This window comes from Sprattus sprattus (genome assembly GCF_963457725.1).
Source record: "Sprattus sprattus genome assembly, chromosome: 2".
Lineage (NCBI taxonomy): Eukaryota > Metazoa > Chordata > Actinopteri > Clupeiformes > Clupeidae > Sprattus > Sprattus sprattus.
Window position 1 is genome coordinate 46,900,297 of NC_137921.1, and position 25,847 is coordinate 46,926,143.

The following is a 25,847-nucleotide window of genomic DNA, read 5'->3' on the forward strand; positions in this document are numbered from 1 at the left end:
ATTAGATGTTTGCATAGATGATGGATGGTATGGGAATGTTTCTCAGCAAGCAGAGAGTGACAGATGACCCATCTATATTTAGCTGATTACTGAGGTTAGGATTTAATCTGTCCGTTTACTGCCAAATCCTTTAATTTACAATTTGGTGGCAGTCATCTGTTCAACATCTGACCTTAAGCAAAAATGGGCCTGAGATAACAAACTCTCTTAAACAAGGGTTCACTAGAGCTAATCAATGATTAAGTATCCATACAGAAGGGAATGCTGAGAGACAACTTCCTGCCCAAAATACTAGCAATGATCATAGCATTTCAAATTGACCCATCTGCCCCTAGTTGAAGAGGAAGTTGAAGTGAATATGGGAGTTACAAAGTGAGAGGTGATGGCTGCCAAGATCGTTATAATTAGTCTGAATTAAATATTAATTGAAATTGAACCTCCCAATAGCCACAATCTGAAGAGGTTGTCCACAGCAAGTTAATAACTGTGTGTGTGGGGCAGAGGTTTTCTCAACAGGAAATAAGCAAATGTGCCATTATAATACTGTACATATAATCAATTAAGCATCTTTTCTACCCGCCACTCTCCTCACAAACTTCAATTAGGTTTAAGCTGAAAGATGCTTTCCTTTGAGAGAGTGTTCTTACTTAGCAAAATACAAGCATTCTCAAGAGGACAGTCACTCTAATGACTATTGATGACTGACCACTGTCTGGCCACCACTGTCTAAATGGTAGGTTACTTTCTACATACCAGGGCAACGCTACAGTTCTGCCTTGTGTGATCACACACATGAAAGCAAAAAGAGTCCTTATCTAGTGCAACTAGGATTATACAATTCTATGTCTGATTTGAGGAGTCAAGTGGTTGGTATAAGCTCTTATTGCCCTTCCAGTGGTCCCTCTAGACAATGACAGATATAGAGCAACAAAAGATATTAACACAATTTAAAGACCCCCCCCCCCCCCCCCCCAAAAAAAATAATAAATCTCCACAGGGAAATGTCATTACCTGCTTAAACTTCCCTCAACTGCTATGCACTGCATGCCAAGGCTCCTCCAGGTCTCTCTCTCTCTCTCTCTCTCTCTCTCTCTCTCTCTCTCTCTCTCTCTCTCTCTCTCTTTTCTCTCTCTCTCTCTCTCTCTCTCTCTCTCTCTCTTTTCTCTCTCTCTCTTTCTCTCTCTCTCTCTTTCTCACACATCCAGTCCCATATCCCCAGATCAATGATATGAGTAATGAGATATGATGTCAGTGCTGCTTGGGCATAATGGAACCGTGACACCAGTCAGTTCCAAACCCCCTGTTGATTTCAGCTCCTATTATTGCTCTTAATATAGCCACAGCCACAGCCATGAAGCCGAGAGGCACCGAATCAATACGGCTTGAAACATTAAGGAACATTACTACGGAGTGGAGGAAGCCCATCTGCGATTCAGAGAAGTTAGAACTGGATATGTGTTGTGGGTGAGGTAGCTAGAGAGCTGAAGCTGGGAACAGCTCTGTGTGCAGTGGAAATGCATGTCAGGAATATGCGACCTACAGCCAGAGCATGGAGGTCACACTTCTGCTTTCCGAGCATTGGCTTGCAGATTCTGCCCTCTGTGGCAAAATCATGAGATTGTTAAGCATGACAAAGCATGAACAGCAAAAATAGCTGTTAAGTAAGATCGCCTCTGCCACAGCAGAAGGTAAAATAATCTGTTCAGAAAATGCATAATTCGGATACAAACAGAGGTTATACGAAGCCGAGTGGTAGACGGAGAGCAGCTCTAAGCGATAAAACTAAATGTTTCCTAATCTAAACTATGACACAACCTTCATCTCAGATTAAGAGATTAAGCCATGATCCTAGCTGGCAGCGCCTTCACAGTGCTGTGCGTTGTGCCCCCACACCACTTGATGACAGAAACTCAAAGGGGGAAAGTACGAGCCCCAGTGCTTGAGTGCATGAGTGCACGAGTTTGAAGATATGATGGTGCTGCAGTCACTTGAGAGGCTACTTGCCAGACTCTCATGCCACACTGCACAATTATTACACTGTTGTGGAACTGGCCTTGGAGCAAAAGCATGAAGGGAAGATACAGAATACAATATTATAAATGAATATTATATTTTGTTGTTGCCATAAACATGAAAACTGAAATACGTTGCATTCACAATCTAAAGTTTTTGAAGTTAAATGAATGAGAGGATTAATTTTGGGCAGACCAGCCACACTCAGGTGCTGAGTAGGGCATTTCACTCAAACCATTAGAACGCCTAAAACCCTGTGTGTGTCACCACTGGGATGTATGAGGCTATATCCCTAGTTCATATTATATAATTTTTATAATAATATAATGTCACATCGAAAGCTTTTCTTAAACTATTCCCAGCTAAATCTTCCCAGTTTATAGCCACCTCCATTGACACAGTGTACCCTTAGATTATCCCTCTGGATCAATCAAGAATTTTGATTTGGAAGAAACTGGATTATGATGTAATTTTGTTACAGTAAGGCCCAATGCATTTATGTTATTAGGGGTCTAGTGATGGATGGAGTCAATAAGAAAAAATCACCATGGGCTGAAAGACACACGTCCGCAGCAGCCATACAGATTGTAATAAAGTGAATGAAATGCACTGCACCGGAATAGGCCTCCAGTGAACAGTGCTGGCTGTATATGACATCTATCTAACTGTTAGAACCAAGGTCACCTCCAACCCCCTCTTAGCCATGTCTCAGATCAGTAACAGGCAGCTCAGCACAACACAGGATGTGAATACAGTGACAGGACTAAGAGGAGAACATATCTTCCACCCATGTTCAGAAACACGTTGATGAGAATGACAAGATGCTTTTTCAGCACCACACCTAGTATTTCAAGTATTATACAGAAGGTTGGCACAAAGGCTTTCCAGCCAACAAATAGGTGCCCAAACAAATCTGAGCTCACTGTCATCTGATCCTACTGTATGAGGATAGTTCAAATGGGAATACATTTATTGTGTGCCAACCGGTCCATAGTTATCTATGGAGCAGGAAAGGAATATGTGGACTACTGTCCTCCAGACGTTTAGAAATCACCATTGCCTGAAACTTACTTAAGAACCAACACTTCAACAACCGTCTTCAAACATCATCATTACATAGTTCTAACACCCTATAGGCCTACAAAAAATATGTGTACACACTGCACTTATCGTTTATCTCACCTTAAATGCCTAATCAAAGATGGTCGAAAGATTACAAATCTACATTGTTAGCTGATTTGATGGGCCATTGTTATACACATACATATGTTAGAAATACTGTGCAAAATATTAGGCCCGCCACAGGGAAGAAGATGTGATGTATTTGAGACGCACCAAAAAGCGCACTGACAGCTTGACGACAAGCTGACATCACGTTGCATCAACACATCAACTTCCTCTGTCATTACAAACACTGTGAGACGGTATGACATCACACTATAATCGAGCCTAATGCACCTGCACATTATAGCCGAACTATTTACCTATCGGTGCGTTCTTTCTATTAGATTTGCCATGGCTAGGCAACACTGCATCATTCTGCAGTAAAAGCAAATCTTGAGGGGTGCTCAATGCGGGCCCAAACACAAGAAAACAATCCGCCGCAACGCATCCCTTCCAAAACACAGCCTAACCAGGCCCAGTGTATAGAGTATGCTACATGGACTATATGGCAATTAAATACGATAGAGGGGTATGCACATGGCGAGTGCCCCCGTTTTAAGCCTTATTTTGCTTAGCCGATCGACACGGTTAGCCACGACACCACTGGTTCCATAAATAGCCCCCACTGACGGAACATAGGCTGGATAGCTTCGGTCTTAGGTCGGTGCCACTTGAACATTATGTTTGAAGTTTGAAATAAAGCTGTCTAGTTATAATCTGACCACAGCAATTGCCAGACTGATGCAATTGATGCAAGGTGAGTCCCTAAAGTTAATCTCCCAGAAAAACTCTAAAACGGACATGTAATGGGGCAAAACACATGACGAGGGGCTGCTTCGAGATGGGATACTTCATAACCAATATTTAGCGCAGTCATTAGATTGTTTAAAGGCGACATTATTTGGTTTGACCTTAGTGCCAGAAAGACGGTAAACCGCGCAAGACAAAATTTATTTTAGGTGGCATTTCCATCTCCAAATAGCCGAAAGAGACAAAAGACGGCGCGATGCTCATTGTGTTCCTCCGTCACATCCACCTGTTCTGGTCACTCGCGCTTATAATCTATTTTTCGATTACAGCTCGCGCTGGCTCAGAAGACGGACTCACCCAGAACGCCAGAGGATGATGTTGGCTGTGAGGCGGCACTTTGGTCTGTCTTTTCCCCTTCTCCCTGCGACCGGTGTCTGTGCCGTGAGGTCTCGGTGTCGGTGGTGCTGCTACTTGCGGCTGTAACGGCAGCTGCTGCTGCCGCTCCCGTTTCAGGCATGCTGCCTCAATGTGGAGTGGCTGCTGTAGTGTTCCAGGAAAAGGGAGTGAAATTAGACTTGTCTGGGTAGCATGTATTGCGGCTGGGGGATCCGGGACTGGGGTTAAATGGACGTGAAAGTGAAGTGAAGGTTGTTGTGGCTCATCCTGGTTGCAGCAGGATGCGAGCAGATCGATTGCGTTCCGGGAGAGTCTTACTATAGATGGAGGAGGGACAAAGGGAAGGGGGTAGATACACGTAGGCTACATGCTCAGATACACACATACCCATTCGTTGATAAGAATTAACCCATGTTTCTCTCCTCTATCCACGAGGAAATTGTAAGTAACACGCCAACCACATGGTTACCCTTTGCCAAGCCCCCTACGACTGGATATCTGGTAAAACATAACAGCCTATTGATATTGCCTATGTTGCCATCACCAATGACGCGGAGCTCGTGCACTAGACTGAACGACTGCTAACACAATGCTGACATCATTCACATCATTGGTACGTGTGTTTGGGGTCCATGTGCAATCCCTTTGGCAAAGCAATCTATACGTTTACACAGCGTTTTCCACTTGTCTCATCAAAATAAAGCATGCTACTTACTGTACAAAGCCAAGATATTCTTTCCAGTGCAGCTTCAGCAAAGGGTGGTCTGTTCAGCAGGTGCATACCCTGATATGGCATAATGAGAGCCAGTCAGCCTGTCCAGGAGGATTAAGTACATTATGATTTATTTATCACTGCAAAAATATCCACACGGTTAAATATTTCACCATTGCACAGGACATGCTATACTCAAAGAAATCAGTTTTCCTACTTACAGTAGTCAGAGACAGAAAGGAATAGAACCCATTAGACTGGGTAAAGGCAGCAGTAACATTTGGGATTCATATTTCTTACCAAGAGCTTAGTTTACAGCATTCATCATATAAGAAAGAGTTAATGATGACTTAGAGCCCTGGTTGTATTATAAGATGACTTTGCCGCAGTTCCATTACAGAATGTGGTAAGTTACCACCAAGTTTTCTTAGAAGAGAAATCAAAGAATGGACTCCAATCATAACAGACCCACCCTAGATGCACTACTATTGTCCTGTTTTGTATATTGCTGTCACAGTCTATCAAACAATTGCCACTTCAAACACTGGGATGAACAACTTGAGTGCTGACTGAGACAGCTGGCTCTTTTGTTGCACACTGCTAGTATGAATTATTAAGCACACAGGCTACAATGTGTTCCCTTCAGGTTCAGCAGAATAGCCTACCTACACCTTCTGTTTATACCTCCACCCTCTCTCTCTCTCTGTTCCCATGGCCCTCCTCTGCTGAACTGCCCTCCCCTCCAGAGCATGTGTCAGTGGAGGTCCCTCAGCCCGATTTCTGCTTACTCACCGACTCCCTGTCTGTAAATCCTTGAATAAAGTATCTGCAGAAGCCTGAGGTCACCAGTCCTCTCTAGCTCTGGTGCATCAAAGAGACAGAGGTCCGGATTTTTTGTGCCACATAAACTAGTCTTTTCCAAGTGTTTGTGGATTAACATTTTAGAATTGATGGTGCCTTTAACACATTAAAGGCACCCAGTGCAACATTAGAGGCTTGAGACTCGAAAAAAGAACATTCAATTTCTAGTCTTTTTTACACGTACTAAGTTTCAATAACTTCATATCGACATTCAAGGAGCAAAGATGAGACGTCGTTGTGTGGTTAGAACTGATAGAAAATCGCGCTGCCAGCGCCGCCGGTGGGGAGAGGCCATTTTTTGTTTCAAATCTTTATTTAGCCTATTGGTGGCACCAATAAATAAAGGGCTACGCTCTTGCGGCTAGTTTTAGCGCTCTTTTTAACGCCCAAAGTATCAAATAATGATGCAAATGTGCTAATATGCTGAAGTAAATGTCAATATCATAAAGATGGTCTTATCCAGAATATTTCCATTTTGATGCCCTAATGTTGTACTGGGTGCCTTTAAAGGAACCATCAATTCTAAAATGTTAATCCACAAACACTTATGCACCAATATTTCATTACTGTTAAATAATTAGCCTATTTAGATAATTAGAGAGAGAGAGAGAGAGAGAGAGAGAGAGAGAGACAGTATTTCTTTAGTTTAGTAGTGGGTTTAGATGTCATGACTTATTTTTCACAAGATTGGTGGTGTAGAATTTGATCAATAAATTGTTTGTTGCCGGGTGTTGTTAGGGTTTAGAATTAAATAACAGTAGGTTTCTTAATCGTTAGATTGTTGCTATAAAGGAAAGGTCACGCGTAGTAAAATTAGGTAAGCATTGTAGGCTGAACCATAGACATAGAATACGTATACGTATATACGTATTCTATGTCTATGGGCTGAACTTCTAGCCAACAATGAAAGCGTTTGTGTAGGAACTTTGAGAAGCGATTGCGTCTACACGGAAACAATTTAGCGGTACTCAATAGGAGGGCCTTGTATTGATTGACAGCACCTTTGAGCAGTAAGCATAATGACTTCGAGGACTCTGACCAATCACATGGCCAAGCTCTCGCGGGTATCGTGCTGGTCCATGTTCACTCATGTTCTATGAAACACACAAACCGTGGATACAGTTGCATTCTCTCTTACATGTATGTGGTGGCGTTACAATATCCTGGCACAATTCTTGGCGGAATGTTTTTCTTCCAGTGTGTGGAAATGTAACTGTAGTGTCTGGAGCGGTAGAAAGTCATCAACTTGTTTGTCAATTTAGGAGGTTGGTTGTGTTACCCCCACTAAGCTAAGTCCTTCTGGGTGAAGTTTTGCAAATGATACGCAATAGACAAGTATAGTTCTGTGACATGAACATTACACCACACTGAACAACGTGGCACTATCCAACGTTTACGTCCGAAAAGCACTGCTCTTGTGGCCAAACAATTTGGTTCATCATTTGAAAATGAACTACGTAATTGGAGAAATGAGGAGGGCATCTACCTTCCTTGCCAGCACTTTACGGTTTGTTAAGTATTTTATTTGTAAACTAGCGTAGGACGGCAGTTAGGCATTTTCAATAAACATTGAGGTTATTTATCATCCTACCAGCTCTAAAACATTCTCCATTTGTCACCTAAAAACCAGATATCGCACCATCAAAAGATTGACCAACGGCGGTCCAGATAGTGCCGGCGAGACCATCTTTGCCTTGTCTTCTGGGCAGGGAAAATGTGGAGTGGCAGTGATCCGGGTGAGTGGACCAGCCTCCGCCCTCGCACTCCGGGCTCTGACAGGTTCAAGACAGAGTTTTCCGACTCCACGTAAAGCTTTTCTGCGTAACATCATACATCCCCACTCTGAGGAAATGCTCGACCGTGGGCTAGTCCTGTGGTTTCCTGGTGAGTTGGTCCACTTGGGTGTCTGTTGAACATGTAGGCTCACTTATTTAACTTACATCAAATTGATGCATATGGTGTAGCTTACTGGGTGTGGAATGTGAAACTGAGGGATTTCTTGGGTTATGTTAGTCTTACCAAATCTGGAACAAAATCTCTGTAAGAAAGAAATATGTTGTAAGCTAAAAACAGCTGATGCATGTTTTTATTCTGTCACCTATATTAGGAAATGTATGGTATGTAAGGTGTGTAATCTTTCCAGTGTTATTTATATTTCTTCTCTAAACTGCAGGTCCTCGTAGCTTTACAGGGGAAGACAGTGCAGAGTTGCACATTCATGGAGGTCCAGCTGTGATCAATGGAGTCCTGGAGGCATTAGGTAAAGTAACACATGTCAGAAGGGTGGTGTTATTTACCACAGGAAATCCCAACTGAAAGGATTCATCCAGCATCTCTGATAAAGTGATGTGATGGAGGATGCTGAAACCTGTGATGCCATACCAGTGTGTAACCACTAGAGGGCAGCATTCGATAAGTCTGAGCATGCATCCCCATGGTCTTTATTCACCACTTGTTTGTGGAGCAGAAGGGAGTGGGGAGAAAAGGGTCTTGCTCAGCAAGTAAGAGTTCAATTGGGGCTCGTCTCTCCAGATTGCCCCAGTTTGTTAGACTTTTCTCTGCCTCTCTTACACCTATCATATTATAGTTCAAGTATGTTTGAGGGCTCCAAGGAATTTTTCAAACACTGATATTGGTTTTGTAGATTGTTATGTTAGCAGGGTTTCAACCCATTTAGATTCAGCGCAACCCAGTGTAGCCACTGCCAGATACTGGTTCAAGGCTGGGGGCCACAATGGACTCCCTAATGGCTACCAAGTGAACTGGAATTTCTGAGGCTACCGTCTGGCTGTCAAGTGAAGAGCAAAAAGCTCATCAAATATATAAGTGCTGTATGACAGTGGTAATTTGGTAAATGGATCCAGCGGCCGTTGTTCCCACTCACAAAGGCCCTCATCGTAGCATTGGAAAAAAATATACACAGACCTGTTTTGAAATTACTATTGAGTTCTTCAAAACTCTTTCTTCAAGAATCATTTCACATTCATGTATTATTCCCATGGTTCTTCTTTAATGTCGGGTGGGGAAAGATACATTTGAACGGGCTGTTTTTGGCTTTGGCGCATGGAAAATAATGGGAATTACTTCAAAGTGTTCACACTGCTTCTCAGTTTAATAATAGCGCAGTGTTGCATTAGGTCTTCCGTAAGCAAGACAGGAAAGGGACTTGCCAGGAGAAAATGTGGTGGTCAGATCGTTAAGCTATGACACTAGGATGTATTGATAGTAAATGTGTAGACATCTCCCCCCCCGTTGTTCATTTATCTCCTATGTATGATGTGTGCATTCTTCCCTATTTTCATTTGTGGTTTCTTTTGCCTTCTTCTTTATTTTCACTCATGTTTTCTTCTGCGAATAATTGATGGATCATGGATCATGGATGTCCAGTCAGCCCTCATGCATCCCCCGGGTTTATTTTTTATTTCCAAGGAATCTGCAACAATCTATACCAGCTGTAACACTCAGTATGGGTAATTTATTATCGCTAAAGCTATTGTGCTAGATGTCCCACCCTGTCTGTAATTCTGGCCTTTTTCCTCAGGAACTACTGTCTGCCCCTGTTAGGATGTATACATTTAAGCAAATGGGCCGAGTTATTTACAGAACAGAGAAACTAGCTTATTGTGTTAATTAGATACGCCTCGTGTAATGAAGAAAAAACCTTCCTATCAGCCTTTGGTAAAGTTGAATGCATTCCTCCTAGCATAAGTATGGCTACATGCTTTTTTTTCAAACCAATTCTCTAATATTTCTTAGTTTTTGTCAGTTTTATGTTTCTGTGCCTTTATCATCACATACAGTCCTCAACATTGGTCTTACTGAGGTGTAAGGAGAATGTCAAGTCGTACACATCTCTGTTATGTCAGGGCAAAACCCAAACCTGCATACTTGTAATCCAGTAGTTTGTTTTTCAACTGTAATTTATCATACAATTCTTAGAGAGACTCCTCCCTTAGTAACTGAATGGGGTATGTCTTTCCTACAGAAGCACATAGTAGATATTTTCTTGAATGTTTATCTGAGGGGTTCCAGTGGTTGTCGGATGACCGTGACTTTGTCTTTCCTGCACGTAGGGGCATTCCTGGGTGTTCCCATGGTGAGGTACCTCTTTCTGGAAATATCTAGCTTTTTTGCTGTGTAACTCTCTTTGGTGTCCCACAATTTAGCACATATTCACACACAGGTCCTGGGGCCTGTGCTACGAAGCAGGATTTAGGGGTGGTTGGCAAGGTAACACCAGGTGCAACCCTGGGTTTTCAGTGTCACGACAGTAGTTCTCTTTTTCCTGGGGTACACCACCATGGTAACTTATGCTGCACACCTAACCTGCTCTGGAGCAAGTTTATTTGAGATAACAGCTCAAGACGTAGAGAAGCAGCCCCTACTGGCCAACCAATTATCTTGGAAAATGGCATCACCATTCCTGGAAGATCCCATGGACCTTTGGGGCATGGATAGTAAGAGGCTCCCAAGACTTTTTAACATCACCAGAGTTTCAGTTGCAGCTGATGGAATGACTAATAATGACTTCCATGCCACAAGAATACATCTAAGCAACCCACTAATTTAATGAAATACACGATTGTGATAAAAGTCAGATCTACTCATGCCATTAATGAGGGGGCAGTGATATTGATAAGCTTATTAACTTACACATTCACACAGTTTTGGTCAGCTTTCCTTCTTGGCTTTGGCTACAGCAACTGTTGCCTGTATTATAGATTTAAATTCCTCAAATTTGGAAAGGATTACGATTTCTTCTTATTCAGTGAAATATGAATCTGTAGACCTCTCCATGTTTTGCGATTGGTGATCTTGTGCCAGCACCACCTTTTATGTGAACCAGTCATAGCTAAAATGGTCAAAACTTGGGTTGACTTAAAAGAGTTGATATCCTCCGTTGTGATATTGCTCATGAGTGACTGCGATTGTAAGGGTTTGTCTAACCAGCTAATGAAAAGACACCTTGGGTATGTTGAACTGGCTTCGTAGGCCTCTAATGTTTCCATGCGCACGTACACATAAACAACAACAGCACTGGCTAGAACCTGTTCCTTGTCACCAAAAAGGAAACTGGCCCTCTCTGGTGTCTAATTAAGCAAGTTCACATGGTCTTTGCATTTGCCTTTTTCCAAGAACAGAGAAATAGGGGGAGGGTAGAGCCAGGTAGGATCAATCAGTCCTCATAAAAATAACAACAAAATGACTTCAAGCCAATGCAGTTTTCCAAGAAATGGCCAAACAAAGAGGAGGTTATTTTTGTTGATGTGTGTGAACACTTTACCCACATAATCTTTGTCGTCTTTGTTTCTGTGTGCAGTTTTCCAAGAAACGGCACAGGGCAGGTTATTTGTGTTGATGTTTATGAACACTTTCAATCATAATCACTAAAGAGGCTTCACTTTGTTTTTACCAACTCTTATATTCTGAATCATTTCCATACATCAAAAAAGTAAATGACTGAGAAATAACTGGACAACACATCTAGCATACATCTCCAGACATGTTACACCTGAAATATTTTATATGCACAAGAATACTTTTCTCAAACATTTAGCCTGCAAATAGTCTTTTTTGCTTCAATTCCTTGCGGCAGTTCTAACAACGATCAACATAATCCACGTCAATAGCATCCACCTTCACATAATGTTGTATCCTAGTGTAAGTGCAGTCAGATTCTCATAGCACTGCTGTTGTCTTTATCCTTAGTCCATATGAACTCTTCCCCACATCTTACCTTGGCCTCATGACATTTTCCATTAAAGTCAAGTTTAAAGGGGTTAGGAAAAGATGATGGGACGTAGTATTGGATGCCTGCACAGGTCACATGGCATGGAAACAAAACAAACAAACCCAATAGAAAGAAAAGGGAGCTTCAGATCAGGCCAAATGCTAGGGTGTATTTATTGCTTTCCTATGAAAACAAGCCAAGGGAGTTAACTCTCCCTTGAGTAATCATATCAAATCTATTTTTAATCTTATTTACCTGTCCCACTTGTTTTTCACAGATTACTAACCTGTAGTAACCTGTGATACTATGACTCAAGTGTTTATGTTTTTTAAACTTGATAATTATTGGAAATTAGTTTAGCTGCTTAATTTATGTGATAAGGTTTGTAGTAACCACAGTTCGATAAATATTATATTTGTATCCTGCATCTCATCACTATATCAAATATCGAAGACATACAGGAGCTATGCAAACCTGCTTTTGATTCATTTTTGCCTGTGACTTTGTAACTACAATATAATTGCCTCCATGGTTCTGTTCCTCTCTCAGGGAGTCTACCAAGCCTGCGCCCTGCAGAGGCAGGAGAGTTCACGCGCAGGGCCTTCCACGCCGGCAAGCTGGACCTGACCGAGGTGGAGGGGCTGGGGGACCTGATCCACGCTGAGACCGAGGCCCAGAGGAGGCAGGCCCTGAGGCAGATGGCCGGAGACCTGGGGCGCTTGTACCACGACTGGAGCCAGCGCCTGACCCGGGTATAAACCCAAGCTTTATCCAAAGCTATGCACTGTATTTAAATAGTCCTCTAGAGGTGACACCCCAGGGTAAGGGCCAAGTTTTGTTTCAGGGCTGCCAGACAGCAAAATCATTCAACGTCAGATAAACCTAAAAAAAATGAAGAACAGTGTTTTTTAGCACTATGTCACCAATTGTTACCCCAAAATACATCAGTTAACAAGAATGGGAGCATTCAGAGAATGCAAACCTCCGCCTTGTGACCTTGACCTTTGACCTTGACATCTGAAAATCTAATCAGTTCTTGCCATTATATGATCCAATCTCCCCACAAAGTTTGATGGAAATCGGTCCATGCGTTTCTAGGTAATCCTGCTGACAAACAGACAAACAAACAAACAAACATACAGGGGCGAAAACATAACCTCCTTGGCGGAGGTAACAAGACAGCTAAGTTGGCTTCTAGCTAAGAAGCTTGCTAGTTTTACACAGAAATGCCTTTTTAAATAGTGTGTTTTATTTCTATTTAAATTAAAGTGTTATAGTCTTACAGTCACAACTCTTTGTTTATCCACACATGTGCTGTAAGTGTTTTTCCATTGGTCCCTGTTGGTTAACAGGAATACAGGAAGCTTGTTGGCTACAGCGTTGAAGTCACAAGTTGTGCCAGAATATTTTTCTGTTTTACCAGACTGGAAGTAGGAAAATAACACCTGTTGCACAACATAGCTTGCCAACTAAGAAACAGCATTTCTTTGTTTTGTAGGCTTATGTGTGAGTGAAGCAAATGTGACCTGACTGATTGAGATTTTTTTCCTATATTTCTCTATATTCCATAAAATACTGATTTCTACCAGACCTGCTCGATCTACCCAGTCTCATTCATGGCTGAGTGATAACCTCCGAACACAGGGCTCCAATCTCAGAGCAGCTGAGAGAAAGTGGCACAAATCTGCAGCACCACACAATCTTTCAAGCTACCAGACACTGCTGGCCTCCTTCTCATCCAGCATCAATGCTGAAAAAAATACTTTTTTCAATGACAAGATCAACAGCGCAACTGACGCTCGGAAACTATTCTCCACCTTCAAAACTCTGCTCTACCCTCCTCCTTCTCCCCCTGCTACTAACCTCAGAGCTGATAACTTTGCTTCCGTTTTCACAGAAATAGTGGCAGCCATTGGGAAACAATTCGACCAACTGTCTGCCCCCCCTAAGGGCGCAACCATCAATGGCTCATCGTTTCCCTCTTTCACCCCTCTCACAGTGAGGTCTCCAGAATCCTAACAGGTAGCCATCCAACTACATGCCAGCTGGACCCCATCCCATCCAACATCATTCAAGCCATATCCCCTGCCGGGTTACGGGCAATAACACAGGTGATTAATGCCTCATTTAATTCTGCAACATTTCCTTCTTCATTCAAAGTGGCTCGGGTAACGCAGCTGCTCAAGAAGCCGTCTCTCGATCCCACTCAGGTGGAAAACTATCGACCTGTCTCACTTCTCACCCTTCTATCTAAAACAATTGAGAGGGCACCTTCCAAACAGGTCACAGAGTTCCTGTCAACGAACAATCTCCTCGATCCAAACCAGTGTGGATTCAAAAGCGATCACTCCACCGAAACAGCCCTGCTATCTGTGACGAAGGCCTTAAAAACAGCTAGAGCAGCAGCTCAATCCTCAGCTCTCATCCTGCTTGACTTATCAGCTCCGTTTGATACAGTCAACCAGCACATCCTTCTGTCCATACTGTCAAGTATGGGCATCTCTGGCAAGGCGCACTCCTGGTTTGAATCGTACCTCACTGGGTGCTCATTCAAGGTGGCATGGCAAGGTCATCTGTCTGTGCCTCACCAACTCACCACTGGGGTGCCCCAAGGGTCGGTGATGGGACCACTTCTCTTTGCCATTTAAACCACCTCGCTGGGCCCTATCATCCGCTCGCATGGTTTTCCTACCACTGTTATGCCGACGATACTCAACTGGTGCTGTCTTTCCCTCCTGAGGACAACACTGTTTCGGCGCGGATCTCGGACTGTCTTTCTGATTTATCCACATGGATGAAAAACCACCACCTTCAGCTGAACCTGGCCAAAACAGAACTGATGGTCTTCCCAGCCAAACAGTTCATCCACCATAACATCAATATCAATACTGACTCTTTATCTCTTACTCCATCCAAAACAACAAGAAACCTCTGGGTCATTATTGATGACCAACTAACCTTCACAGCCCACCTCTGTCTCCAGGTTATGCCGCTTTGCTCTATACAACATCCGCAAAATCAGGCCGTACCTAAACCAGTATGCCACCCAGCTGCTGATGCAAACCTTGGTGAGTTCCCACCTTGACTACTGCAACGCCCTCCCTACGGGCCTGCCGGCTTGCGTAGTGAAACCACTACAGATGATCCAGAACGCGGCGGCGCGTCTGGTGTAGCCTGGATACCAGCCCGAACCCCGCCCACAAAATTTTTGGTCAGGGAGATCCGGTCTGGCTTTGAGCATATTGGGGAGAGAGTATCAGAAGTCAGGATACTGTCGTACCAATCAAATTGTCAGGGCGGGCTTTATACGATGATGGACATATGACCAACCAACGCTTGAGTTGATTAGATAGATCGAACCAAGATGGCGGCGTCTCAGGAGCTTAGTGGGACATATTTTATGTGATTTAAGCTATCTACACAACTTTTTTATGTCTACATTGACTCGGTTAGTTGTTTATGTGCAATACGAATGTTGCAGAGGATTGTAGGTCTTAACTGAAGCGCTCTAGACCATTATTTATAGGTTATTGCTAACGCTTAGACAAAAAATCCATTGAAACACATAGTAGCTAGCTAGCCTTTCTGCTAATAAGTACGTGAGCAGGCATATCTCACAGATATTGACAGCGCATTAATTTTGAAAGAGGAACAGAGAAACGCGATCAAGGCATTTGTCGATTGAAAATATGTTTTTGCCGTCCTTCCTACGGGATCCGGTAAAAGTTTTAATGTATCAGATGGTCATACTATGTTGCTCTGATTAGTTGTAGGTATCCAATTGAGCGAAGAGGCATTTTTTTTTCCTGGTTCGTTGAAACACGCCCCATAATCACAGCCCAATGGGTCAGTATCAGACTCATATTCTGACTAGAATTATGAGTATGACATCGTCAGGCTACGTCTGGTGTTCAACCAACCAAAGAGGGCACATGTCACCCCGCTACTCATTGAGCTCCACTGGCTGCCGGTAGCTACTCGCATTAAGTTCAAGTCACTTATGCTTGCCTACAGAGTGCTAACTGGTTCTGCTCCCACCTACCTAAATGCTCTTGTAAGGGCAAATGTTACACCCAGGACGCTGCGCTCATCCAGTGAGCGTCGTCTGGCACTGCCGCCTGTGCAAGCACGGCAATCCAGACTATTCTCAGTTGTAATTCCCAGAGCAGGGGCGTCCCTCTCTACCTTCAAGAAGCTCTTGAAGACCCATCTCTTCAGAGAGCACCTCCCTTCCTAACTGGCACCTTTGCTTAACTTGCACTTAAGTAGTGACAGTCCCACAATTCTTTTTCTTTCTATGTCGTTTTCTATTTCTTGAAAAAAAGCAGTATTTATTGTTACACCAGGTCTTATTGCTCTTAGCTTGACTGTTCTCTCCCTTGTACGTTGCTTTGGACAAAAGCGTCTACTAAAATACTAAATGTAAATGTAAATGTGAGTTGTCATGATTTGTTTTTTTGAAATGATCTTGTTTTAAGATCATTCCATAGAAATACTGATGTGACCTGTAATGCATTTTTATGATTCATTGTATTTCTTAAGAAGTTGTTTGTGCAGCAGATCTAGCTCTATGTTCATTATTACATTCATCAGCCTGTGCGCTATCAGGGAACTGAACCCTTAACCTTGGCGAAGCTAGCGGCGCGCTCTGTTCATTGATTCACCGGATTCAGTGGGCAAGGTGTGTCATCACATGTCTCCCAGCTATTGTTGTGGCTGGAGTGTGATGGACAGTCTCGGGAGCCGCTCAGCAGCAGAGAGAGCAGAGATCAGGAGAGGGGATATCCTGCCCTGGGTGCATGCCAGCTCAGGCCTGGCATGTCCAAAGCCCAGAGGGGTCCTGGGATTCTAGATGATCTTGTTAATTCTCAGCCGCCTGTGTTTACACTTTGGTGAGAGAGAGCGAGAGAGAGAGAAAAGAGAGAGAATCTTGAGACAGTGAGACTAATTTAGGCCTTTCCTCAGGAAAGCTCTCTTTTACAAAAGCAAACGCTATTTTGGACCAGCGGGTCCCTATACGAAAGTGATTTCTGGGTCAAAAGCTCACACAAATCTAGCTACCTTGGCTTGCTGTAGTTACAGTGAACAATAAAACCTAAACCTTGGGGAAGCTAGCGGCGCACTCTGTTCATTGAAAAGATGTTTCAAGTTGGCAACCTGGCTCAGTTATAAACAAAGGACTTTATTATGTGTGTTGAACTGTTGAACTAATATGAACTTCCCCAAGCAGACCATAATACGTGTTGAACTTCTCTTTGTGTTCTTTGTATTCAGTGTTTGGCCCATGTGGAAGCCTTCATTGACTTCAGTGAGGATGAGCTCATTGAGGATGGTGTCTTAAATCAAGGTAAGTGTCTCCAAAAACAACAGCACAGCTGACTGGAGGAGTCTCTCTTTCCCAGGGGATCAGGAGCCCAGCCATTTCCTGTTTGCATGGGACATGAGCAAACCAGTGTGACTATGAAGTGTATATGTGTGTGTGTGCGTGTGTGTGTCTGTGTGGGGGGGGGCGGTATATGTGAGGTTAGAGGGGAGATCGTGGAGGAGGGAGATAGAGATCAAACTGCTGAAAGGACAGTTTCCTCGAGGAAGCACGGCGAGCAAAGGGCCATGGGGGAGACGTCAGGCATTCGTCTTCGCTTCAAAGCAGAGGGCCCGCCAGCCAGAGCCTGTCTGTGTGTCTGTCTGTCTGTGTGTGTGTGTTAGTGTGTGTGTGTGTGTGTGTGTGTGTGTGTGTGTGTGTGTGTGTGTGTGTGTGTGTGTGTGTGTGTGTGTGTTAGTGTGTGTGTGTGTGTGTGTGTGTGTGTGTGTGTGTGTGTGTGTGTGTGTGTGTGTGTGTGTGTGTGTGTGTGTGTGTGTGTTTGTGTGCAGGAATCCGCTGTCAGCAGCAGCATCTTCAGAGGGCCCCGCCACCATGTTTTACAGCCGGCGGTATCGTCAGCTTACTCTTTCTCTCCTCCCTCTTGTCTCTTCTTTGTCCCTTTCCTGTGTCTTTTTATTTTTTTGTTGTGGCCGTTCTACGTTGTTCGGACGGTGGAATGAGTACTCCCAGTACCGTCTGGACTGGGTTTCTCTGGAGAATGAGATGCTTGTGTTCCTGGGGGTGTTTGTCATCTTCCTGCCTTTGTTGGAAGGCCAAGCAGAGGACACGTATTCATCCCACTGAGAATTATTCGTCAACATTTAGGCAATTAGGGTGTGGTGGTGTAAGAGTGACACTCTATCCCTGAGAGTCGCAGGTTTTTTTTTTGAGGTTCCTGGAATTTCACAACATGTGAATGTAACATGAGGTTCCCAAGGCGATGGGTGGGGGTGGGGGGTGAAGTGGGTGAATAAAGCTATGGGAGATGCCAACTCCAACTCTCAGCCAACAAAGTGAAGGGTCACTAGTATCTGGTGCGCATGTTGTTCACTATGAGTAGGGTAAAGGCCCTGTGGCTGGATGGAGAATCAGTATCTAGAATCAAAGAAATCAACATTTAATTTGAATTTCATATGAATTCTGTGTTCTGATAAGGGGGAGAGTCACCCAAAAAGTTAATCCCAAAGTCAGTGTGAGAGTTAGGGCACTGAGTGGGACTAGAGTGCAGATTCAGTGAGCGATGGCGTTTTGCATTGGAAAGAATACATGGGCAATTCCATGTCAAATCAACCTGTTTTTTTTTTTTTTTTTTTTTTTACTTCTCTGTGACTCAATTTGATTTATCAAATTATAGCCACTTTTACAGGAGAATGAAATTTACAATTTCCGCCTAAAGGAAAGCGCTTGTTAAGGGGTTCGAAATGGCCACATAGAAGTGTTGTATACCTATTATTCTGCTTATAATGACATGTACTTGGTCTACAAGGTTGTGGTCATTTTATAGGGAGTGAAATACAGGCACCCAACATGGAAAAATACACAGTAAAAGGTCACAAATTATCTATTGCTCAAAAAGTATTAAATATATCCCAGTAATATTTGTTTGCCAGCTGTAAAACAAACTTGTATAGGGATCTGTGCAGTGCCATAGGTGGTTTAATACAGCAGAAACTGGCCTGCAGACATGGTCCAGAATTTAAAACAAAATCATATTTCATTTTATGTTTTCAAAAACATAGATCAAATGTGGGACACATGGTACAAAAATATTGAAGACAAAGACCACAGTTTTTGAGCAGTCTTGCAGAAGCTTGTACACAAAGTACATATCTTTCACCTTAAGACAAATAATAAAGATACAGCATTTCTAAGTAGCTTTATGAATCCCCTAAACATGTTCTATAAGTTAGGTGAACATTTTGATCGTAATTTGATTAAAAAAAGTCTCCCAATGGCTCTTATATTTGGGATTTCTCCTTATATGTAAGCCTTTAAACTGGGAAAAAAATGATTTTTAAAAATTGTGGTGGGAACCCTTTGCTGACTTGATTTGGAGTTCCCCATACATGTATTTGTTGGAAATATGTATGTTCACCTCTTGTTTTGCCAGCTGATTCTCCCTCTTCTTTTCTGTCTCCCTCGTCTCCAGTGGATGAGTCCCTGTCTCAGCTGGTTGGGGAGATTGAGGGGCACCTGAGTGACGAGCGCAAAGGGGAGCGTCTGCGCAGTGGAGTGCAGGTGGTGATTGCCGGGGCCACCAACGCTGGCAAGAGCAGCCTGCTCAACCTGCTGTGTAAGGGCCAACATGATCCTCTCTAACGACTCTCCTACTCTAGACATTAGGTTTAGTGACTCATATTGCTTCTGTCTGCATGATGTCGTCACTGGGTCGAGGCCTACTGTATATGCAGAGGCTTCATCATTTAAGAATGCTTTTCCAAGCAACACGTTCAAAACTAGAAGAAACTGCTCCAGGCACACATGATTGAAATAAGTGTAATTAAAATGCTCTTGATTAGCTAAATCAGGTGTCTTCTGCTGATCAACAGTGCTACTGACCAGCTCAGTCAGGCCTCCGGAGCAATGAAAGATGATAGACATGCAAAGTTAGAAGGGTGGAGATGGGGGGGCCTGGGAACAACAACCCCCTGCTGCCAAAAAGCCAAAAGGGACCGATAAGTAAGGATAGGTAAACATTCTGTACATATCATTTTTATTTTAGTTGTACACTGGAAAGTATGTTCAATTCCTGGTGCCTTGGGTCGGGGACTTCCCACAGCAGCCAATCCTCTCACTGTCACATGCAAGTACCAAACAACCTATACTTACCAAATATTACAACAGCCCAACCATAGATCCTGAGCAGCAGGAAACAACAACAACAACAACAACACACAACTGGCTGGTGAAAGCCGTAACATGCATCGCATGTTGTACCTAGGCTTGGTATAGGCTCTCCTTTACAGTCCAACATGTGCTGTCTGTAGCTCACAACTACTAAACACAACTACTGACTGCCCAGCCATAGTATCTGAGCAGCAGGATACAACAACAACAACAAAGCTGCCTTCAAGCATTTCACTGGGGTTTTCAAGCAGGCACTTTCCATCATTAGTGTTTTGTAGAATTCGGACCACGTCACTCAGAGAAGGCTCAACAGTGGTGTCTGGCAACCTGTCACTCAGTGTGGAATTTGACCACCTGCCTAAAGTCTTCACAGGTTCTCCTACAATTGAAGGAATCACCTCACCGTCAATATAAAACCCCTCTTCCACCTTACTGATTTCCCTTACTGATAGAAACACTTTTGCTAGGTTTCAGTTGCCAATTTAAGACATTCAAGTTGGCTAACAGCCAGCGGGTACATGGAGCAGTTGTTATCAGCACCATCCATATAAGCTCGGATGGGTGGTAACCAGGTTCCATCCTGCAGCCTTTCACCACCAACAACCCATTTAGATGCCAATAGAATTTCCTCTGTTGCCATGATGAAAGCCAACGGTAAAATGGTACATCCAGCCATGATGCTAATCTCAAAATATGCCCTGACTAATGCCGAAATTTTCTCAGGGACCTAAAAGTAACTGAATGCCTTCCACAACAGACTGCGCGGTGCCGATCCAAAGGCATTTGCCAGATCCAAAAATACCACACCGAGGTGTCAGCCTTCTGTCCATGCTGCCTGAATTTGACGCCAAACCATGCTACTATTTTACAAACATCCAGAAAAACTTTGAATTCCCACTTTCTGCACGGAAATATCGAATTGCCATCGGATAGGAGACCAACTTCCTTTCTACCACACTAAAAAAAGATGTTTTCCGCCCATTAGGAAGACTGACAGGTCAGAAATTGTGTTATAGGATTCCTTTGGAATGAAAATACCACCTGCCTGACGCCACATCCTCTGACTTGTTCCACACAATCGTTATAAGCTTCCATAGGTATTTCATAACATCAGGCGCTCCTTTACAGACACAATAAGGTGCCCCGTTAGGGTTGGGAGACTATGCAGCCCCTGCCCAACAACAGGTAACTCTCCTGGTCCTAAAAGTCAACAAAACTTGACTATTTTCTAAATGACAAACGTAAAAAGACATCCCTAATTGCCACTCATTGTGCTTGTGCAGTGCACATTGAGATGGAATGCAGTGGCTCAGTCAGGAGGAAGCAGCTTTACACTGGATAACCTGGCCAGATATGCCACGCCAGGCAAAACACAATTAATGTGGGGATGAGGGATGGACTGTTGGCCTCATGCAATCAATCCTCTTTTATTTATGCTATGGTGCAGTCGTCAGATATTTTTTTACTGACTGTATAAACGTTTGCATCCTGTGGGATTTTGGTTGTACGCAGATCAGCTATTTAGAGCAGTTCCTTGTTTCAAGTGTCTCCTATCTTTATAATGGATATAGTTATCAGTGTTAAGATAAAATCTAGTAATGTTTCCTTTGACAATCCATCTTATGTTTGAAGACTTATACAGATGTTCAGTGTGAGTAGACGGTGGTGCTGTGTTTTCACTGATTATTATTTCCTTTTAAACATTATTAAATAGTTGAAGGCAAGGTTAGCCACACCACTACCAATGTTTTAATGTTTGGCCATGGAACAATGCATATAAAGACATTGATGGGATTATTTGTGTCTGAATGTGACTGACAGATTCCAGGGACTTCCACTGAGTGCATAGTTGAAGCCTCAAAAGACATATTTACTCAATTTTGAGCCAGTTTGATCCCATTTTATTTATATGAAGCTGAATATTTTCTATATACAGAGAGAATGAATCAACCCTACATGCCATTGTTTTAAAATATAAAACAACTGATACTGGATTGTGATAGCCAAGGATTTAATGTCTGGTCATTGTCGTCACAGTAAGTTTGGTTCATCTCTCCTAGCCATCCGATCTATTCCGATGTTATAGGACTTTTATTACCAGTGTAACTATGGTTCTGTGACTGTAGAAAGACACAAGAGAAAGTGAAAATTGACATTTTTAAAGTTTTATTTAAATTCTTTACTTCAAAATATGCTGCTAAAAGCACAAAACTTTTAAACAGGACCAGTCCTAAATATGACTTAATTTTATTCAAAGGACGTGAACCCATATCTCTCTGTGTGTAGGCCAGCGTCCAGCAGCCATTGTGTCTCCAGTGGCTGGGACCACTCGAGACGTGGTGGAGACGTGTGTGGACATTGGCGGTTTTCCCATCCTGCTCAGTGACACCGCGGGCCTGAGAGACACTCAGGACACCGTGGAGATAGAGGGGGTACGGCGAGCGCGGGAGAGGTAGGCCAACTACATTTGGTCATAGTTTATCATACCCCTCTGTCATAACATTAACACAACATAAACATGCCATGGTAGATGCCATGTCCTGTATTAACTCTGTCATATAACAGTGTCATGTTAACATTGCCAGTATTTGCCATTACTGCTCTAAAAAAAATGTATTCAGTGTTGTTGTGACAACTTATTAGCATGTGACATTAACTGTAATTACATCTAAAATAACAGCAATCATAACAATAGCCTATACTGGAAACATAAGACTGTGATATTGCAGAATCTGCATGGTATCTTCCATACTATGTTTTTATGACATTTTTACCAGTTGACAGAGGGTTCAAGTTCAGTGATTGTCCACGCTTGTTGCTGTACACATTTTTGTTTACAATAATGCACAATGACACGTAGCACAGTGTGAGGTTCTTATCAGTACTCCCAGGGAAGTGATCGCATGGCTCTGGCATCTCTAGTGTTGTGCCCCAATGTCGCCCCAGCCACCTAAGGACTTTCAAGAGACACAAACAAGCTCGTTAGAACATGGAACATTTAAAGTAAACAGTCTGAAGGGTTTCGTTTTTGTCATGTCAGTTACAGTATATGAGAAAGCTCTTAAGAGAATGCTCTGCATGTTCTACATGTACGGAAGGAAGTGATCTGTAACACTCACTCAATACCTTTGGCTGCCATTCTGCTCACCAGATATAGTCCCTATACATTTGGGTGGTGTCAAAATGGCTACAGTGCCACTTGAAAGTACGTGAACCCCTTGAGCAGTTTTCTGTTGTGTTACCATGATTTTTCAATTTTTTCATCACCAATTTTCCATGTATGAAATGTCAGGTTTATGTTTATCAATTGCATGTACTTGCTTAGAGGGCATTGTGTGACAAAACATAAAAACTACATGAAACATGTAATTATTGTATGTGCAAAAGTAAGTGAACCCCCAGCTGCATTGGTAAAGTCAAGTATGTAACAGATTCAGTAAAACACATTTGGGTGCTTAATTAGTCAATTAAGCAAACAAATCAAATGAGACATTGTTAGGAAAAGGTTGGGGCAACACAGATTAAAAGAGAGAGGAAACCAACCAAACTACTGTAGTTTGTAGTACTACTGCACATACATTAATTACATGTTTCATGTCGTTTTTTGGCTTCTCACACAATTCCCTCTCAACAAGTACATGCAATTGATAAACATAAACCTGATATTTCATATATGGAAAATTGGTGATTCATTTTCAAGTGGCACTGTATAAGATATAAATACCCAACACAGATATTTGCCCTTTGGCTTGCATAAGCTAACACTTACGCCCGTGATGTTGCATAACAGAGGCATAAAAGGGGGCCACTTTTATCACCTCTTGACTTTGAGAGGCATGGCCTCCTACCTGTTTGTCCCTGGCCGATGCCTACCGTTGTTTATCTTTGGGTTGTACATCAACAGGAGAAGCTGTGTCTTGTCATGCCTTCTGGACAAGGCGGGAAGGGGACAGCCCCAGTTGGACATTTAGGAAGTGCGCATAGTTCTTCAGAGCAGGGGGGGGGGGGGGGGGGGGGGTGGGGGGTGAGGAGGGAAGGCTGCATGGTTTGAGTGGGTCTGGGAGCGTGACCCCACACAGGAAGGAGGTGTGAAGCGCCGGCATCCGTTGCTGTCCCCCCCCTCTGCAGGGTGCAGCAGGCCGACCTGGCGCTGGTGGTGGTGGACTCCTCGCAGCTTCCACGGGACCCCCGGCACGTTGCAGCCAGCCTCGGGGGCCAGCTCGCCGAGGTGTTGTCTGGCCAGGCCTCCCAGCGCTGCCTCCTGGTGCTCAACAAGAGCGACCTCCTCTCGGAGGAGCAGAGCAGGGGCATCCAGAGTGCCCTGAGGGAGAGTGGGGATCTGCCCCAGGCATGCCTCCTGTCCTGCCACACTGACAGTGGAGTGAACGGGTTTCTGTCTGTCCTGAAGAACGCAGTGCAGATTTTGTGAGTATTTCAGATCCAACAGATCATAATAATAATAATCATAAGAATTATACAAACAACACAAATCCAAGGCCCTATTTCAAATGAATTCTGGATGAAATTTAGTATATACATTTTAGTTTTGTTGATACCATTCTGATTTTGTTACAACACTACCACTGTTCTTTTCAATTTATGCATTTTTTAGAGCCTGAATTGCTTCACACCTTTGGAGTTGTGTGTATTCCTAGTGATGACTTATTCGAGCCATACAATTATATGCATCTACAACAAAACAACTTTTTCATAACATAAAGCAGCAGTAGGCAGCTTTTCCACTACCACTACTGAAGTAATGGCGCATTCTTCTACAAGAAGTGACTTACATAAACCACATCTTTCGATTTATTGACACCTTTGGAGATTGTTAGGACTGGATGCCTTTAAACTATTTATAATATTTTATAACTAATTGATATAATCGGTTCGTTTGTATAAATACTTGCAAACATGTTCAGCTTGCTGTTTCTTAGAATGTACTTTTCAGAGTGTCATGATAACACAGAACTTCCTCACATTCCTCTTCCTTTCCTGTGTGCTGCTTCGGTGTCAGGTGTGGCGACCCTCTGGTAGGCGGCCCTAGCCTGACCCAGGCCCGCCACCGCGCCCACCTGCTGGAATGTGTGCGTTCCCTGGCCCAGTACCGCCAGTACAGGGACCTGGACCTGGCCCTGGCAGCAGAGGGCGTCCGCTTGGCCCTCATCGGCCTGGGTCGCATCACAGGCAGGGTGGGGGCCGAGGAAATTCTGGACATAATTTTCAGGGACTTCTGCATTGGGAAGTGAACCAAATACTGCTGCAGAGTTTATACGGTGCCTGCGCGTGTGTGCGCGTGTGTGTGTGTGTGTGTGTGTGTGTGTGTGTGTGTGTGTGTGTGTGTGTGTGTGTGTGTGTGTGTGTGTGTGTGTGTGTGTGTGTGTGTGTGTGTGTGTGTGTGTGGTGTGTGTGTGTGTGTGTGTGTGTGTGTGTGTGTGTGTGTGTGGTATGTGTGTGTGTGTGTGTGTGTGTGGTATGTGCATATGCCTTTCATTTTGTAAAGTTTTCAGTTTTCATTAGAAATGTTTTCAGTCCAAGATAAACTGGAAATAAAAGAGAAACTCCTACGTGTTTTTGCTCAGGTAGTGCTGTGGGAACAAGGTGGATTCAGCCCCACCCCTCGCTTTGTTCCCCTGTCAATCAGTTTGTAATGTCAGTATTTATGTCTCTCTCTCGAACTCCTCACCCCTCCTTCCTAGCACGGCAGCTTGTGACACAGATGCACTTCCATGTATTAAACTTTAAGGCTCAGTCCTCTCAGCATGTTTCACCCTCCAGTTTGCCTTTAGCTTGACCTCTGTGATGCCACCCAGACAGGGTTGAAGTGACTGAAGGCGTTATGGGATGTTCCCATTTAAGGCTGTACAGTTTGTACATATTCAGATCTCGAGTCATATTCATATCCAACCTGATTTCATTTGCTTGGAATCACTTTATCAAACCAAAGAGGAACTGGTAGCATGGAGGAACATGACTGATTATGAATCTGGGGGAATTGGGTCAAAACAAAA

The 25,847-nt window shown here is 43.4% G+C and overlaps 2 protein-coding genes across 2 annotated transcripts in view; one reads left to right on the top strand and one right to left on the bottom strand.

The window, feature by feature from the left end:
- ano8b (anoctamin 8b) overlaps positions 1-5,036 on the bottom strand; it is a 29,268-nt gene extending 24,232 nt beyond the window's left edge. The window contains exon 1 of the mRNA XM_080833282.1: positions 4,285-5,036. Within this exon, the coding sequence (XP_080689408.1) occupies positions 4,285-4,444 (160 nt within the window). The 5' untranslated portion in view covers positions 4,445-5,036. The remainder of the gene's footprint in view (positions 1-4,284) is intronic.
- A 2,215-nt stretch (positions 5,037-7,251) lies between these two features.
- On the top strand, positions 7,252-25,091 carry gtpbp3 (GTP binding protein 3, mitochondrial). Its single transcript, XM_080860501.1, has 9 exons — positions 7,252-7,403; positions 7,527-7,780; positions 8,070-8,156; positions 12,177-12,379; positions 16,902-16,974; positions 19,139-19,282; positions 22,123-22,288; positions 23,965-24,261; positions 24,854-25,091. Exons 1-9 carry the CDS (start codon positions 7,345-7,347, stop codon positions 25,083-25,085), a joined length of 1,515 nt encoding a protein of 504 aa, XP_080716627.1. The 5' UTR covers positions 7,252-7,344; the 3' UTR covers positions 25,086-25,091.
- The last annotated feature ends 756 nt before the right edge of the window (positions 25,092-25,847 follow it).

Excerpts from the sequence above, each read along its gene's own strand:
- gtpbp3 (XM_080860501.1), top strand. The coding sequence starts at position 7,345 with ATGAACTACGTAATTGGAGAAATGAGGAGGGCATCTACCTTCCTTGCC. Across the intron at positions 12,380-16,901 it reads GGAGCCAGCGCCTGACCCGG|TGTTTGGCCCATGTGGAAGC; the intron begins GTATAAACCCAA and ends CTTTGTATTCAG. Across the intron at positions 24,262-24,853 it reads AAGAACGCAGTGCAGATTTT|GTGTGGCGACCCTCTGGTAG; the intron begins GTGAGTATTTCA and ends CTTCGGTGTCAG.